Raw genomic sequence first — 17,061 nt, 5'->3', positions numbered from 1 at the left:
ATTGGCTGCGCTTTATCATAGGAAATAGAACACGGGCGCATGTAATAGCCACAAGTGTTTATATTGAACTTGGCATGTGAAACGCAGGCCTCCTTTGTTTGTTTTATTTGATCAAATATTCCTGGGGAAGTGAGTGCGTGTGTGCGTTTCTGTGCATCTGGGGCTCAGTGGAAAGCCTGGAACTACTGAACTTTTATAAGAACTTTCTCTTCAGCTTTGGGCGGCTTCACTGCTTCGGTTTCCCAGTTTTTTGGACGGAGATTGTTGCTTTTCTATGGAGCTTCTTGTTCTGTTTGGAGAAACAACCGGTTTTTGTGGAGGGGCTTGGAAACGCTGGAGATTTGCACCAGGAAAACGTGTGTAGAAAAACATAAAACTTGTTTTAGGGTGCAGGTCCCTCCTTAGCTAGGTGTGCTGTTGAGTCCTGAATTAACAGAGGACTCTTCATTATCTGTCGGTTGAATTTCCCTGGGCCGATTCAGGCACGCAGCCACAAAGGAAAGAGCTGAAGGGGGGACAAAGGCAGATAAACATTAATCTCATGTGAATACTTAGGATTGAATACATATGAATACATGGAATCAGAGTTCTTGGCAGTGGCGTCACTATTGTTTTCATTGACATCCTCATCCTCAATGGCTTTAAGATGTTATGCCTGATACAGATGTTTAACATGTGTTCTGTGAAATGAAAGCAGCAAAATCAAGGACTCATCTTTATTTTTACAATTGTTAGTAATGCCATAAGGCTGTAATAATTCAATGGACCTTTTCCCCACTGTTTAACCAGTGTTACTTGGCAACAATTTCATAATAAAAAAAGCATATTTTCCTTTAAGAGCAATTCTGATATTAAAATGCAGGTTAGTTCCTGTGGAGCAGGGTGATTACAACAGCAAAGTACTTACTAGTGGTGTGTCTGGGGCACCAGAGCTGACCCACTTAAGTCATAAAATGATGGGCAAAATTGAAGTCCAATGTTGAAGTGCATTTTGGACAGATTTTCGAAGTTGTAAAAACAGGGCAGGAAAAGATGCTGAAGTAGTCACCTGATAATGTGTTTCTACGTCCTGACCTTTGCAGAACATCCTGAGTTCAGGATAGTTCTGTGTCTCAACGGGTTATATTTTAGGGCTCTGGAGACCTGGACAATGAGAGTGATGAAAACATGGTTAATTTTGACTATTTTTCTCCATATTTACTGAATTTCACAAAGTGTTCAGTTTAACTGTGTTCAGAAGTTTTTTGATGCAGCTCAGGTTTAATAATCCAAATTAAAATGATTGGATCATTATCTTAGGTACTCCTAAACTCATAAAACAAAAGCCTCAAGAATAAAGAGTTAATTAGTTCTGTGAGATTAACCTTTTGATTAAAGTAACGTGAATACTGGATCTGTGCATGGGCAGCTCCTGTTGCTGTGCAGGTTGGGTATTTCTGGTGAGCCGACAAGGATGTGTGGTGCAGAATTAGGCTGGGAAATAAAGGACACATCACTGCATTTGCCAAGCTGTGTTGCCTCTGCCCTCTGCTCCCTTACTGCGGGACAGCGGGAAGCCTACGTTGCTGCACGTGGGATGGAGACTTCACCACTTCTCTGGAGCTCCCTTGGTCCCTTTCACCCTGTTACTGCTTGTTCCATGATGATCTGTGGCTCACAGACGTCCAGAAGCAACATTACCAGTCCCAGCAGGACCTCCAGAGTGGCAGTAGAAAAGGAGTTTGTCATCAGCAAACCTCTCCATCAAGCATGAGGTTGGCTGCTGCTTTGTATCACAATCTTCTTTCATGGTGTTTTGCATACGACTTGTGGACCCCTTCCCTCATGCTTACATCAGAATATCAAGAAGGGAAGCCTAGATGAATTACTGCTTCCACCAGAGCTGTGTGCCAGTGAGGTGTTGGGGTCAAGTTGTGAGCGACGCTGTGGCAGATGCACTCCAGAACCACCCTGTACTTGTTTCTTGGAAAGCAGAAGTCCCTCATGCCATGCATCTCTTGATCCTGGGAGCTTTCATGCAGCTAATGCACTAGATGGCACCGATGTCTGAATTGCCTCAGTAATGGACACAGCATTGCAATGTCTTCAAAAAACAAACCCACAGCTACCCCAGCCTCCATTTCTTGAAAAGCCTCACAGCACTCTCCCCACTCTCCTCTTTGTTAGTGCTTTGGAGCATCTGTGCTTGCATAAAATCCAGTCTTTTTAAATGTGGCTTTTTCTTCTTGTTTGTTCTCGCCTGCAGTCTTTGTGGGATGTTTCCAGCCAGCTCAGGATTTGCTGGCCATCAGACCTGGCAGTTGTTTCCAATTCTGCCCCCCAGAACTGCCAGAGGAAAGTGTGTGTCGCCCAGAGGAGCCTGTTTGTGCAGAGCCTGCTGTCCTTCAGGAGCGCCTTGCTGCACGCCTGCCCTTACAAAGGCAGCAGGGACTTCTCATGACTCACAAAGTGCTGTGCAAAGCTTTGGTGTGCTCAGTTTTTAGAAAGGGGACTGTATGCAGAAAGTGAGACCTGCTTCTTAGTTTGAGACCTGTGTGGAAGGGTGTCTGAAGCCAAGGCCCACCACAGAAGGGTAAAGGGTTCAGCAGGGACAGTGGCAGAATGACTTCTCTGATCACTTATGTTTTTTGGTTTTGCTGACTGCTGTTTAGAACAACCCAGAAGCTGAAAATTGGTCTCTTGTTTTCCCTGTTGCAAATGCCTAAAGGAGCTGAGGTGCTGCTGCAGACCTGTAGAGAGAACCTGGGCTGCTGCCACAGTCTCTGCTGGATGGACTCTCCCTCCGTCTCTGCTCATGGGTGTGCGAGTGCACCCTGCACGTGCCTGCACATGTTCTTCCATAGAGATGCATGTGTTTTGATCATAAACTGTGATGCCCATCCTTGGTCTCCAGTTCCGTCCTCAGAGCTTCTGTCTAACACACCTTGGAATTTATAAATCACTGCTTTGCCTACAGTTATTTTCCCCAAGCAAAGATAATGAAGGGAGTGATGACATTTCTGGGCGCCTGTTGATATCCCAGACTCGATGGGCAGGTTCCAGTGTAACTTTGGGCATGTGTGTATGAGATGTTGGAGCAACATTGTCATGAGTGGTCGTGTTTGTGGTGTTCTTTGGAGCGTCTCTTTGAACCAAAAGCTGGAATTAATGGAGTTGTTCTCCTCCAGCCTCCTAGCACTGGGGAAGGTTTCCAACACAAACTGTGTGTCAGGCTTGCTGTGCCTGACAGCCATGCTCCTGCATCAGCTGAAAAGGAAAAACCTTGGAGGGGCAACAGATGAGAAAATGAACAAATATTCTAATTGAGATGGGTTTTTTAATGTGGATCATGCTTTTGGAAACACTTATCCTGTACTCGGGTTTGTATTTCTTTAGAAGAGTCTCTTATCTTTGCTGTGAAACATAGGCAGAGTGCTCCTACAGCAGGGAAACTTGTCATGTAAAGGAGAAGCTGTGAAAACACCACTGTGAGGTGCCAACATCTGAAACTTCAACTGCTTGGAAAAGTTTGAAGGAATTATAGGTACTTAAATAATAATGTCTCTTTAATGATCACCACAGCAATTTGTAGTCCAGAAATATTTGTGTTAGTATTGGAGCTCATGCCATGTCATACACATGGTGGTGGTAGTCGGTGTTTCTAGATGAGAAGTGATACTTGGTGATGACCTAAGTCTCCTCAGTGAGGGAGAAGTATTAAAATCTGTCACCTTTCTGGAGATAACCAGCATTCTGACATATCCAGCTCACTCTTCGGTCATCACCCAAGGAAGCAAAGTCTTCAAGCAAAGTCTTCAGTTCTTCTGCACGGACAGTCTATGAGTACATGCACATACCTAAGTGAAGGCTAGGTCTGTCAAGAAATGTGACTCTGGATGACATTAGTTTTGCTTTGTGGGTGTCTTTTCACAATAGATCATTGGAACAAGCCTCCTTTCTTCCACTAACGGGGTTTTGAGTGGTAGTTGCTACGTGGTAAATTGGACACTGGAAATACACCTGAAGCTCTGTGGGAAAACACCGCCCACAAGGAGCAGCAGCCCACTCTTATACTGGCAGCTGGAAAGCTGATGCGTGGAATGGCATCACTGTGCAAGAAAAGAATTGACTGACAGCCTCAAAAGGTCTTCTGGAGGATTTTGTTGGTTTGCTTGGCTTTGCTTCTGTGAGTACATACACTCTTGTTGTGCAAGTAGGCCTGACTGAGTAGGAAAGTTGGTTCTGTAGAGGTCTGGTGGGTTTGATTATTTTTTTTTTATTTTTTTTTCCTGTGCAGTCAGTATCATAAATGAATTCTTTGAACTACTGTACAGAGAGTAAAAGTGCTGATGATGTTTTGAAGTTTGGAAATAGAAAAAATTTGGGAAGAGTGAAAACCTACCCCAGGAGAGCAGTGAGGTGATGGACTGGTTACGATTCCTTTTTCTCCTCTGAAAGCACTTTCCTGTGTCTTTAGTTTCTAGTGGCATTTGCTGGTGTAGGTATTACAGACACAGGCTTGCACCAACTCTTACTCAGGCTGGGGGGTTTCTGATAATAAACAAAGCTGTTTCCTAAATTGAGTGCTGATGCTTAGGTTTTCGGGTTTTTGTGGCTCATGCACGCACACTGTACTTCACCCTGGCTTGGAAAGAAAGAATTCAGTTTTGCATGTCCAATAAAAATGTGAACTCCACTTTTTACACCTCCCAGTGTGACTGTGTATCTCTAAGGGACCTGTACAATGATGTTTCTTTTTCTCAGTCAGTTGGATCTATGTGTGGTCTGGCTGTAAACCCTTTGAGGAACAGATTGTTTTACATATGCTCTCGAATGGCATAACCCTTTGTACTGCAGGCTTTTCATCATCTGTTACATGTTTGTTTGTAATCTCTTGCTTTCTGAAGCCTCATTGTCTCAGCATCTTCTCCTTGCCCACCTGCAGCTTTTGGAACAGTGGAAGGTAGGATGTTCATCTGTTCAGGGTTTACCCTTTATTCCAATTCCAGTTTTGCCATCATGTTCTTCTGACACTGTGTGCTGTGTTGTATCTCCATGGTGTTTTGCAATTGAGAAGAACTCTGAACTCAGAGTTCAGAGCCCAAGAGAGATGAGGCAGTGCTAGCACTGAGTCTCTGAACACACCCTTGGTACTGAACTGAGCTGTGACTGACCAGACCCGTCAGGAGAGAAGATGCATCAATAATTAGTGGTACATTAGTGCAGCTATGGAATTGCTGGGTGAGTGGCTGCATCTGTCTAACACTGAAAATACAGGCAGCAGAAACTGTTCCAAGAAAAAGTGCTCAGAATGCCCCAAATGTGTTTAAGGAAAATGGTCCCGGCAGCAGTTTGTCATCTGCCTTTTATCTGTTAGTTTGCTTCGGTTCAGGTACTGCTTTTCATGGTGTGTTCACACATCTTCTAGTGCAGCAGTGATTCTCCTGCCTTTGTTATTTCAGGACATTGGACACCTGATGAAAGGTTAAGGATGGGAGAAGGGAAAAGGATTATGAAATTAAGCTTACTTTGCAGCCCAGCTGATTCACCAAGGAAGAGCTGAGATCTGCAGTATCTGTACAGTGCAGAGTAGAATGTTGTCTAGGAAAGCGTTTCCTTTTCACATGAGTCTTTTCACTTATTAATTAAAGTAAAAGTCTGCTGTGATACTGTTTTATGAACAGGCCATTACGACAACAGGAGATGCTGTGTTTGCAGCTTACAGGAATGGATCCCGTGCCCTTAAATAGATCTAAAGCCAACAAGAAATTTTCCCACAAAATGTATAAAAGAAGGCCTTTCCCCTTAGGATTCATTACACGGCATGTGAATGGTATTGACCTCTACTGATTTATGCAGGGCTGAGCGAAACATCGTGTTCCTGGGTCTCTAGCACTGGGAAGCTGGACTGCTTCGACGAAGGGCAGATGGCACAAATGGTTTCACTTAATCTTTGAGATCCTGATCATCTGGTTTGGGTTGCAGGAGGAAAGGGCGCAGTGGTCCCAGCCTTGCCCTCGTGAACACGGGCTGTCCACTGAGCGAACCGCGGGCAGCACAGGATCTGCAGGTGCCCAAAGTGGGGATAGAATGGGAAGATGGGATTTGGCTGGCAGAGCTGAGCAGAGATGTCCATGCACAAACTGTCTGCTTGCTTTGCTGCAGCCAGAAGGTTTTGGAAAATCTGAGTTTTCAGGAGAACTCTGATTCTATGAACTGTGTAATGCATCAGATAACACTTAGGACGTGAAACCTAGGTTAAAATATGTGTGCATAGAGAAAACTAGATGTTGTATCTCCAGATGAAGGAAGCTGATGTTGGCAGTTTACACGTGTTGCTTTGCTCGGGTGATACTCCAGCTGCACTGAGGCCAAAGGGAGCTTTACGTAGTTGTCCCATTGAACACATGCACTGCAGCTGCCATTTCTGCTCTGAATCATCAATATTACATCTTCACATTGAAGTGGCCACCTGTGAACATCATGCCTACTTCAAAATAGTTTGCTAGTGGATGTTGGCATGCACATATGGTGCGGGACTGGGATATCTGGGTTTGTAAGCTCTTTGGGGAGCAAACTCTGTCTAGCACAGTGCACCCTGACCTTTAACCCCTGTCACAGGACAAACAGACAAAAAAAGGTTTTCTTTTTGGTCAAAGGTTTCTGACCATACTTCTTAATGGAAAGCATGCAGTGGGCTGTAGATCAGAGCTGGGTAGTCCTCACCAACCTTTCTGTTCTCTTGCCTGCTTTCCAGTAGAGCCCAGTTTGGCAGTCTGGGTGGTAGATCCTAAGGGTCAGCAGATTATGCAATAATGTTCTTTTTAATAAGATAATGTATGGGACCATATCAGGCTCTGGGTTAATGCCAGTGACTCAATGGAATTGTGCCAGGCATGAATCTTTCCCATGATTTTCACAATTGAGCTGTAACTGCTGGTTGGTCATCCAATTCTCTCTGTAGAGCGGGGGCGAGAAGGTCCAGGCAAAGCAAATCCATTTGCAACCATATGTTCAGGGTAAAATAAGCGAGGGGTTGGTTTTAGAATTAGAGTGCTGCCTGATCCTTGGAAATAAACTTTGGTTCTCCCCACACCTGGTAAGAGGCGTCAGGGACTCGGAGCCATTCCCTGAGCCTCATCCTGGCAGAAATGCAGAAACAAAAGGGCTTTCCCTCCCGATGTATGTTGCAGCCCCCTGCTCACTCCTGAAAGACCAGGTCCCTGCCCCAGCAGCATCCTTTGGTGTTGGCAGAGGGAAGAGACCGCCGTGCGTCTGGCGAGAGCTGTGAGGGTGGCACAGCTTCGAGTTCTGCAGGAGAAAAAGTAACTGCTTGTGGGGATCAGTGCTTGATTTGAGTGGCAGTGCAGGTTTCCTGGAAGTATTTATTTCTCTGGTGCTGTTCTGAAGATTTTCTGTCTCATTGAAGAAGGAAGAAGGACACAGATCAGCTGGCGTGAGTCCAGAGGAGGTCATGGAAATGATCTGACACCTCTGCTGTGAGGCCAGGCTGAGAGAGTTGGGGTTGCTCTGCCCGGAGAGGAGAAGGCTGCAGGGAAACCTTAGAGCAGCTTCCAGTGCTGAAAGGGGCTCCAGGAAAGCTGGGGAGGGGCTCTTTAGCAAAGCCTGTTGTGACAAGACAAGAAGTAGTGGCTTTAAACTAAGAGAAGGGAGATTTGGATGAGATATAAGGAAGACATTTTTTACAGTGAGGGTGGGGAGGCCCTGGCCCAGGTTGCCCAGAGCAGTGGTGGCTGCCCCATCCCTGGAGAGGTTCAAGGCCAGGTTGGATGGCACTCTGACCAACCTGATCCAGTAGAAGGTGTTGGAACTGGATGATCTTTAAGGTCTGTTCCAACCCAAACCATTTGATGATTCATTGCTGGGGTGAGTTTTCACAAACAGATAGGTGCTTGCTCTGTACGAGTAAGAGCCCATGTTGGAAAACCTTCCCAGAGGGGTCTCACCTGCCTACAGGAACTTGTTTATGCGTTTGGTTAAAGAGTACAAATATGTAACCCTTTGAGCAAAAGCATCTTCCAGCAGTGACACCATGTGAACATATTTTGTGTTTCTTGGAAAAATCAGCCAGCACTCTCTCGAAAACCATTGGTTCATGAAAGCTGGACATTGAAATCTGCTACAGATGGTTCAGTGTCAGATCTGTAACATGATATTCAGTGAGCAGAGCGAAAAGACAAGTGTGCAAAAAAGAAAACGTTTCGTTTTGAGTTTGCAGCTCCCATCTGAAGAATACACTTTTTCTTTACTTACATCTTAAACAGAAAAAATTTGGCCTGGAGACCCTTCCCACAGCAAAGAGAAACACCTCTGAAAAGTGGTGTGGGGCTAGATCCCACCACTTCAGGTGGGTTCGGGGATTAATCCTTGATGGAATTCTTTCATAGGCAATGTATCCACATCGTGTTTTTCAAATGAATTTCAGTAGATATTCTAATCCTCTTGCACTGGGTAATCTGCACTAATGAGCTGGAGAGATCACGTTCTTCGGGTTAGTTTCTCTGTTTCAGTACCAGGTAATTCATGTCCTAGGAACGTTACATTAACAAGAGTGGAAACACTTAGAGAGGTCAGGGGCAGGAATGAATCTTCACGTTTCTCGTCTAAATTTTGCCTGCTTTGTGCTAATTAACTTAATGGTTACAGCTGAGTAATGAATTAAGATGTCATAAAACCAGGTTCAGTGCATCACTTGTAAGTCAGAAAGCCTGTTTGTATTATCTGAGAGTTTGTATTCAGTTTTCTGCTCTCCTAGCAAAGAGCTGTCCTCGCTGGGGCAGGACAGTTCACCGCAGTGTATTTTGTCCTGCTTTATTAGCACAATTTGTAATGACTGTTTTGGAAAATGTGCTATGAATTTATCTAACGACCATCACACTGGAATAGTTAATTCGACCTTACAGATCCTTGGCACTTGATTTTCATCTCTTTAGAACAAAACAGCCTGCGATTCCGTGCCTTGAAGTCAGCAAAACAAAATGGCCCTTTAGCAGCAGTGTTTGCTTTGATCAGCTTTCAGCGTTTGTGCCCTTGCCTTTCTTGCAGTACAAATTGCTTTACCAGAGCAACGGGGCCGGAGCCCGCAGACTGTTTTTGTAGTTGGTTTCTGTGGTGATATTCAGCCTTGCATGAAGCTGTGATCCCCGGGGACAGAGGAGCCTCTGTGGCTGCCTTAACACTGCGGCTGCTGGAGACTTTAAAGGAATTCTGCAGCCTGTGCAACCTGTGGAGACCAACGTGGACACATGCAAGTGTCATAGGAGCACATGATCATGGAATGGTTTGGGTCAGAAGGGACCTCAAAGCCCATCCACTTCCGCCCCTGCCATGGTCAGGGACACCTCCCACTGGATCAGGGGCTCCAAGCCCCATCCAGCCTGGCCTGGAACTCCTCCAGGGATGGGGCAGCCACTGCTGCTCTGGGCACCCCGGGCCAGGGCCTCCCCACCCTCACAGCAAAACATTTCTCCCTAAGATCTCATCTTAATCTCCCCTCTTGCGGCTGAAAACCATTCACCCTCATCCTGTCCCTGCACTCCCTGATCAGGAGCCCCTCCCCAGCTTTCCTGGAGCCCCTTTCAGCACTGGAAGCTGCTCTAAGGTCTCCCCGGAGCCTTCTCTTCTCCAGGCTGAACAACCCCAACTCTCTCAGCCTGTCCTTGGATGGGAGGTGCTCCAGCCCTCGGATCATCTCCGTGACCTCCTCTGGATCCACTCCAACAGATCCGTACAGCTGGCTGAGGAATTACAGCATAAGTAAGATAGACATGGCACCTATGAAGTGAGGTCTTTTTTTTAAGTCTTTATTTTACTTTTGGTTTTTTTACAGTTTTTATAATGTCTGTTGAAAAAATGCATTCCAGCAGATGGAACTTCCCTGTGGTTCTTGTCCCAGTCAGTGATCTGCTCTATTGTTGGTGTGCTTTTTAAAAATCAATTTGTAGGTTTTGTTGTACAATTTTTAGAACAGCTTTAATCTTTAATTTCCACCTGTGACCAAGTTGTCTTATTCCATACAAGTTAGTCACATATTATTTGGAGAAGTGGGTGCCACAGGAGAGTGGTGAAGGGCAGAACTGAGCCAGGAAGAGGCACGAGCTCTCATGAACAGCCACTGAAGCTGAGCCTTGCCAAGTGGACCATTGCTGACACATGTGTCCAGAAGGGCTGGTGCAACTACTGACCAACCAAGGAAAACAGTGGTTCTGCTCCTTATAAGCTTGTAAAATGCACACCTTTTGTACTTCTCAGCAACATCCTACCTCAGTCAAAGTCTTCCCCATCTCGCACAGCTCTGTGAGCTGCTTGGTCAAGCAATACCGAAGCAAAATTAAAGCAGAATCATAAAATGGGCTAAAGCACCTTTAGGTCACTTGGTCTAGTTAACAAGCAACTGCTATTACTCTGCCCATGTTATCTTTGTGAGTCTTTCCAAGGACAGAAAAGAGTCTCCCCTAGTACGTACTGCTGTTGTGTGTCATCGGGCACAGACAGCGATGGGGGCAATCCTCAATACTGAGGGGGAATAGCTGGGAGTAGTCTGTTAGTTCTGTACGACTTCTCAGAGGGAACGGTTGTGGTCCGGCCAGGCTGCCCAGGGCCTCCAGCGCAAAATGGAATTGTGGAAAACATGGTGACTGAGATGGTCCTGAGCAATTTTCAAGTTGCTCTTTGGGGTGTTTTTTAGACTAGAAACCCAGGTTGGTGCTGAGGACTCTGTTCGGCCAAGGACTATGGTGCCAGGCAATATAGATACCAGGGACTATAGTGACAGAGGCTGCTGCAGAAGCACGCTCACATTAATGATAGTCTCTCTCAACTTTAGGACTAGGAACATGAATTCCACTCTGTGTTTTGTTGCTACCTTACTTGTGAGTGAACTGAGGAGTGTGCTAGTGCAAAATTACATTTATTCTGACAGCTTTCATGGGGACACTTAATGTACTTACGAAAAACGAATTGGTTTTGTGGTAAAGTTCTGTAGCTTTTCTTAAGGATCAGCCTGCATTTTTCAGGCAGAAACGTAGGAAAATTCTATTATGTGATATAACTTATCCTATAGTCCCAGCCAAAGGCATGGATAGATATGTCACTGCTCCCAAATACGGCTCAAACTTTGTTGATTATTTCCATGCACGTATGGAAACGATCATATATGTGTATATTATATAAATATTTAATTTCCAAAGCCCAAAGGGGTAGCAGCTCCGAAGCTCAATAGCAGATGCTGTTGCAGAGTCTCTGATTTCCTCACTGAGGTGGTGTGGTTGCTCTGTGTGCTGTCTCCTGTGACCAACAGGCTGAAGTCTTCATGAAGTCTAAGCCATCTGTCTTGTCTGATAGATGTTGGCTTTGGAGAACCTTGTCTGAGATCAGGAGAAACAGAGATACTTCTCCATTTCCTTATTCCCCAAAGGACTTGGCCTGGCTCTTTCCAAGATGGAGTTTTCAGATTGTGTTGTATTTCTTGTATTGCTGCTGATTTTAATAAATACCAGAGGTTTGAAATAGCAAACATTTTTAAAATTTCTAATAGGAGCTTTGCGTTGACTTGAGGTTTTAATGAAAACCCCACCAGGGTGCAGACCCAAGCCGAGTGCCCTGTTGTTAAGTGTGAGAGGATTGATGCTGTTTGTCTGTTCTTGTTTATTTAAGTAGATAAACCTGTATTAGAGCTCATTTCATCAATATTTACATTAGTCTTTGCTTCCTTTAGGATCAGAGGGAACCAGTTATTCTTGGGTGTGAAAATGTGACTATGGATGCAGATGAGGAGAGCGGGTGTGTTTAGTACTGGCTGCATTTAGTGTGGTAGATTTTTCTCTTTGACTCTTTGAAGTTTAGAGAGTTTAAAATCAAATGCACTTTACGCCTTTTGGAGCTAAAAAAATATCAGAATACCATTAGATCTCCTACTTGCCAGGTCAGGACTGCAGAAGGTACTGGGCTGCTTTGGTAAACTTGGATTACAGTATTTTTACTGCTTTGTAAGAAAACATAGCCTCAGAACAAGGTAATTGTGTTTAATAATTTAAACAGATTATTACTAATTAGCAGTGATTAAAGTTGAAATGCCATAGAATTAATGAATTAGTTTTAATAGCCAGGAATTTAATATTTAATTTTCCAAACACCCTTTTTTCCTCTGGTTTTACCTCCCCATTTCTAGACAGAACAACAAAGCCAGAGCCTTGTAAAACAAATAATTTTATGTGCTCTATTATTTTCAGCTAACAGAAATATTTTTTACTTTACAGCCTTACACTGTAAAGCAGGTTTTTTAGCTAAGATCCAGGGCTATTTGGCGTGTGAGGTCTCTGTCATCCCTTAGCATTCAAAGCGCTGACACTGTGCAGTGTTTTATCCTGTTGAGGCAGAAAGTGGAGAGAGATGTGGTCCCTGGTAGAGGTGGTGATCTGTGATACTTGGTATTTTCTTCCGGAAATGCACAAATCCAAGCATCCCTCCTGCCAGGAGAGACCAGGCAGCAAGTAGGCTGCCTTGGGGTGGAAGGTGATGGTGCCCAGCCTTCCCCCCAGCGGAGCTGGCGCTGCCTGAGGTGGTGGAATTAAAGAGGGATTTGTTCTGAAAGCGGTTTGGGTTTAGTTCAAATGCAGAATTGTTCTTTTAATAGCAGTTTTGCAACAAGTTTTAATCAAGCATGACAAAGGTAAATGTACCAGAGGTGTGCTTCTAGGCTTTGACATCTCTTTCACTGCCGGGACTTGAAACGCCTTCATTCAGTGGGTGTTAAGAATCTGGTAAAATCTGCAGGTAAGCCTCTGCTCAGCTGCCAGCGGGTATGTAACATAGCCAGCTGTTTGCTGGCTTTTTGGCAAGTCCTTAAGTAGCAGCAAAAGGTCTTTCTGCTGTCAGTCCTGAGACCTGGGCTTCCCTTTCCCTCGTCAGTGGTGGGGAGCTTTGCACTTTGGGGGAGCGAAAATTAAAACAAGTTAAAATAAGAAAGCTAACTTTTTCTTTTGGAACATTTTTCAACAATAATAGGCACCTAATATTCAGTTTGGTGTCTAGCTTTCATCTAGTTAGGTTGCCAGATCAGTCTGCGTTTACTTTAATGGTGAGCTAACTGGTGCTTACCACTGTATAAGAATGATGCAATCAACTGTACCTGGGGTCTTCCTTATCTCGGATGTCCTTTCAAATTCTATAGCAAGAGACAAAATTTATTCTGAATTTACCTGTTTGCTCATTTCTGTGTGCCACCACTCAGATGGATCCAGTGGGAGGTGTTGGATCCATGGCAGGGGGTTGGAACTGGGTGGGCTTTGAGGTCCCTTCCGCCCCAAACCTTCTCGTGATTCCATGAAATGGGTGATTGTGTTGGTGCTAGCTCCATCTATACCATTTCTAGAAAGACCTGTGATGCTCTGTCAGGGGGCCCACCGGCCACTTGTTGGTGGGACATTGGCTTCCCTGCTTTGTCTGTGGGATACATCACCTCTTGATTGCAGACGAAAGCTTTGTTCCTGTAAGGCAAGGTCAACTATCAAGCCAAATGCTGACTGCTTAAAAAGCTTATTAGGTACTGCAAAACCACTGTGATTTCAATTACAAGTTGTTATGTGCTAAAACCCAACAGGCGCTTCTCTGCTTTGTGCATGATTGGAGTGTCGCTCCCGTCAGCCCTCTCTAGAAGGGTGACGCTGGGATACGAGGAGCTGGGCAGGAGGGGCTTTCAACCACTGCAGACTGGTTGCTTGCAAATCACCTCTAACAGGTTGCCTCAAGTCTGTGATGTCCTCTTCCCTGGGATCATTTTCCCCACGTAGCCTATAGTCCCTGCAGACGGGCATTTTCCTTCCCTAGTGTGTGTTAACGTTTCTGTTGGAATTCCTTCCATAAACTAGTGTCACGCTCGCCTGCGCTTCTGGGTTTGTCCCTCCTGGTTTTTGTTTAGTGTTATTTGTTTTGCAGGTTTGATTTGTGCCCTAATGGCATCAGCAGATGAGGTTTGTGCTCTAAGCCAGCTTTGTAGGTTGCCGTCTAGAAACCAGAACTCAGGGTTTGCTTGCAATTCCTTTTATCTCCTCTTTCTCCAACTCTCGGCTTAGTGGTTTGACCTTTCACAGAAGCTATTTTTCATCAGCGTTTGCCAAGGTTTCCTTAAACACTTCAGCAGTGCTCTGCAAGCGTAGAGCACAAATGTTAACTATTTTATTCTTTATATTATCTGTGCTCTGCCGACTGATGTTCTTGGAATTAGATTAGTCTATAGTTTTGGGTCAAGAGGTCTGAATGCTGGAAGCTATAATATATATGAAAATGACCTTTGATTCATTGTTTTAAATACCACTTTTGTTTTGAAACCTACAAGGGAGTATTCACGTATTTCTGTTTTTCTCCGTAGGTCACGTTACATTTGAATCCAATTTCGTCAGTGCATATCCACCAGAAGCCTCTGGTGTTTCTTCTCAATTCTCCTTTGCCTCTGGTCTGGAAGCTGAAAACAGAAAGACTGGCACCTGGAGTCCGAAGAGTTTTCTTTGTAAGTACTGCCAGCCCTCCAGCTGGTTCTGTAGCAGAGACACAGAGTGAGTGGCATTTGCGTTCAAATGTACACTAAAAAGCAAGTTAACAGGAGGTCACGTTTCGGTGTAGGGCTCTGGGGAATGGTTAGGGGGAAGGGCAAAGCTAAAGGCAAAGAAACCAAACCTGCTTTTTCAGACTCTGCTTATTGTGTAGTTATGAACGCTGTCAGCCATTCCAGTCCCAAAAGCTGTGAGGGTGTAATAGTTTGCCAGTCCTCATTAGAAGCTTAATGGTGCCACAACGCAAAGAAACTCAAAGCAATGGGGAATACAGTGAGTGGACACTAGTTGTGTGGTCCGTGACCAAAACTAATGTCTGTATGTACTGAGCCCAGTATGTGCACTCACAGTTTATGTCTGCAGTGAAGCCTGGGCTGTTGAAGTGACCAAGCTAAGCCTAGAATGAAGTCATTCTTATTTCTCAGAAAGGCTGGAGCACTGCTTAGAATGTAGGGTCCAGATATTACCTAGTATTTGTAAATCACGTCCTTGCAGTTTGCCAGGATGTTGATTTGCTATTTGTAGTGAAACAGACAAGTTGTTTGGATTAAATTTTTAATGCCTGACATCATGTCTATCATGAGTCGTCTTTGTTAAAGTTGCAGCTTTTACTATATTCAACTCTAATTGCAGAACTAAACTTGATTATTTTTAGCTGCAGCCTTATAGGATTTAATTTTGCTCCTCCAGCCCAGCTGGCAGTGGTAGGCAAGGTGGCTTCTGCAGTGCCGAATGGGAACTGGATGGTGTCACTGTGCATCAGTGGAAGGGAAAAGTGGCAGTGCCACTGCATTGTCTCCCTGGCAAGGGACACTGCTCTCTGACCTCATGTAGGGGTGACACCGTTAAGCACACAGGGTCCTGTCACTTGTAGGCACCACAAGTTTTTAGGATTGCTTTTGTCCTTCCTGTCATCAGGGTACAAGAGTAAGAGTACCCTTAGTATTTTGAACTTTGAAGGACTCTGTCCTGTTTCCAGTGCAATGCGTTACTGACTGGTGCAAAGAACTTGAGCTTGTTTGTGTTCTAAAGTAGTTGCGATCTCAGGTTTTCTCATTACTGTGTCAGAGACTCTTAACTGTTATCTTCTTGTATTACATTCCTGGTAAATGTCCTTGCTGCAACCAGTATAGTTCAGCTCTGGTCAGAGAATGACTGAGGAATAAGGTGATGAACAACAGCCCGCTAAGATTCCTCACTCTTCTTTGGCCAAAAGAAACAGCACCTTTTATCAGTTAAAAGAGTCTTGGACCTACTTTCAGTTTAGTTTTGATCTGCTCTACAATTACTATGTCATCACTCCCTTTCCATATCAGCTAGTTTGCATCTGGCTCTCTCTTCCCTTCTCTTCCTCCTCCTTTGGGCTTTCCCCTCTGCCCTTGCCTTGCCTCTGGGAGCGAAGAGGTGCTCTGCTGGGAGCCATCCATTGCTGCTCAGTGGGCCATGCTGGTGTTGAGGCTGTGACCCTGCTGGGCTCGCTCGGTTTGGCTCAGCAGGGCTTCAGCAGGTCGTATTAATGCATAGGAACAATAGGAATGTGCTGAAGGCCTCAGCTGCCAAAGCTGTACAATTAGCTCAGTGTTTGCTTCCGAAGACTATTTCAAGCTCTCCTGGTTACAAAAGTGGCCTTGAAAACGCGAGCAGCAGCACTCTCAATTTGTCCCAAAGGAGAAATTGTCTGGGGCTGGGCTGAGTCTCAGATGGGGTAGAAGAATCTGAGAGACACTACGAGTTCAGTTCTCCGTGGTGGGACTCAAACACCTCCTCTCAGTATTCCAGCCTTTCTCAGGCTCTGCTGGTCACAGCAAGGCCTGAAAGCTGTGATGTGTCACACCATCCTCCTAGCGCGCGCTTGTGGTGCTGGGGTAATGCTGCTCCCCATGAGCTGTGCGGATGGGAGAGCACACCTTTCCATTGCAAGGAGAGAGCTAGCTCCCTAATCACCTTTAAACACCCAAGTAATTCCATTAGAGCTTTGGATCTCTTCATGTGCCGTATAATGTATGTGTTTCTCCTTTCACCACATTAAGGTTGCTATTTTTGTTTTCTGTAAAGAGCTTGAAGAATGAGCCTGCAGAACAGAAAGCACTGAGTACTGATCTGCCGTTACCTCTCCCAGTTTGGTCCCTGCAGTCCCTCTCTCTCCAGAAATTCATTCTCTGTCTTTTCTCTCTAAGGCAGTATTTTTGCTGCAAACTTACGCTGACTCCAGTCTCTCATCAGGGGCTCATCCCTTCCCACTTTCCATGTACTGGTTTGTCAGTAGCTGGTGCGGCTTGGGGTGATGGGCCAGGAGGTTGCAGGCTGAACACTTGAGATGCTGTGACCATCCATTGCTCCCACAGTTCCACTCTGCTCACGAGGACAAACGCATTGTTTTCCCAAATGCTTTGAAAAAAGTGCACAGAATCATGCACCACAGCAAAGGTGGGAAACCCTAAGTAAGTGCCAGCAGCGCCTGTGGGCAAGCGCGGTGTGCCAGACGGGGGGCGAGGGGCTCGAGGGTGTCAGC

The 17,061-nt window shown here is 45.2% G+C and overlaps 1 protein-coding gene across 4 annotated transcripts in view; it reads left to right on the top strand.

The window, feature by feature from the left end:
• The window catches only part of TGFBR3 (transforming growth factor beta receptor 3), a 105,572-nt gene that overhangs the window by 43,835 nt on the left and 44,676 nt on the right, over positions 1-17,061 (top strand). For all 4 annotated transcript variants that reach the window (XM_054072784.1, XM_054072785.1, XM_054072786.1 and 1 more), the window contains exon 4: positions 14,369-14,506. In XM_054072784.1, the coding sequence (XP_053928759.1) occupies positions 14,369-14,506 (138 nt within the window). The remainder of the gene's footprint in view (positions 1-14,368; positions 14,507-17,061) is intronic.

Source organism: Cuculus canorus, chromosome 8 (assembly GCF_017976375.1).
Source record: "Cuculus canorus isolate bCucCan1 chromosome 8, bCucCan1.pri, whole genome shotgun sequence".
Lineage (NCBI taxonomy): Eukaryota > Metazoa > Chordata > Aves > Cuculiformes > Cuculidae > Cuculus > Cuculus canorus.
The sequence above is the reverse complement of the archived record's forward strand: the minus strand, read 5'-3'. Positions and strand labels throughout refer to the sequence as shown.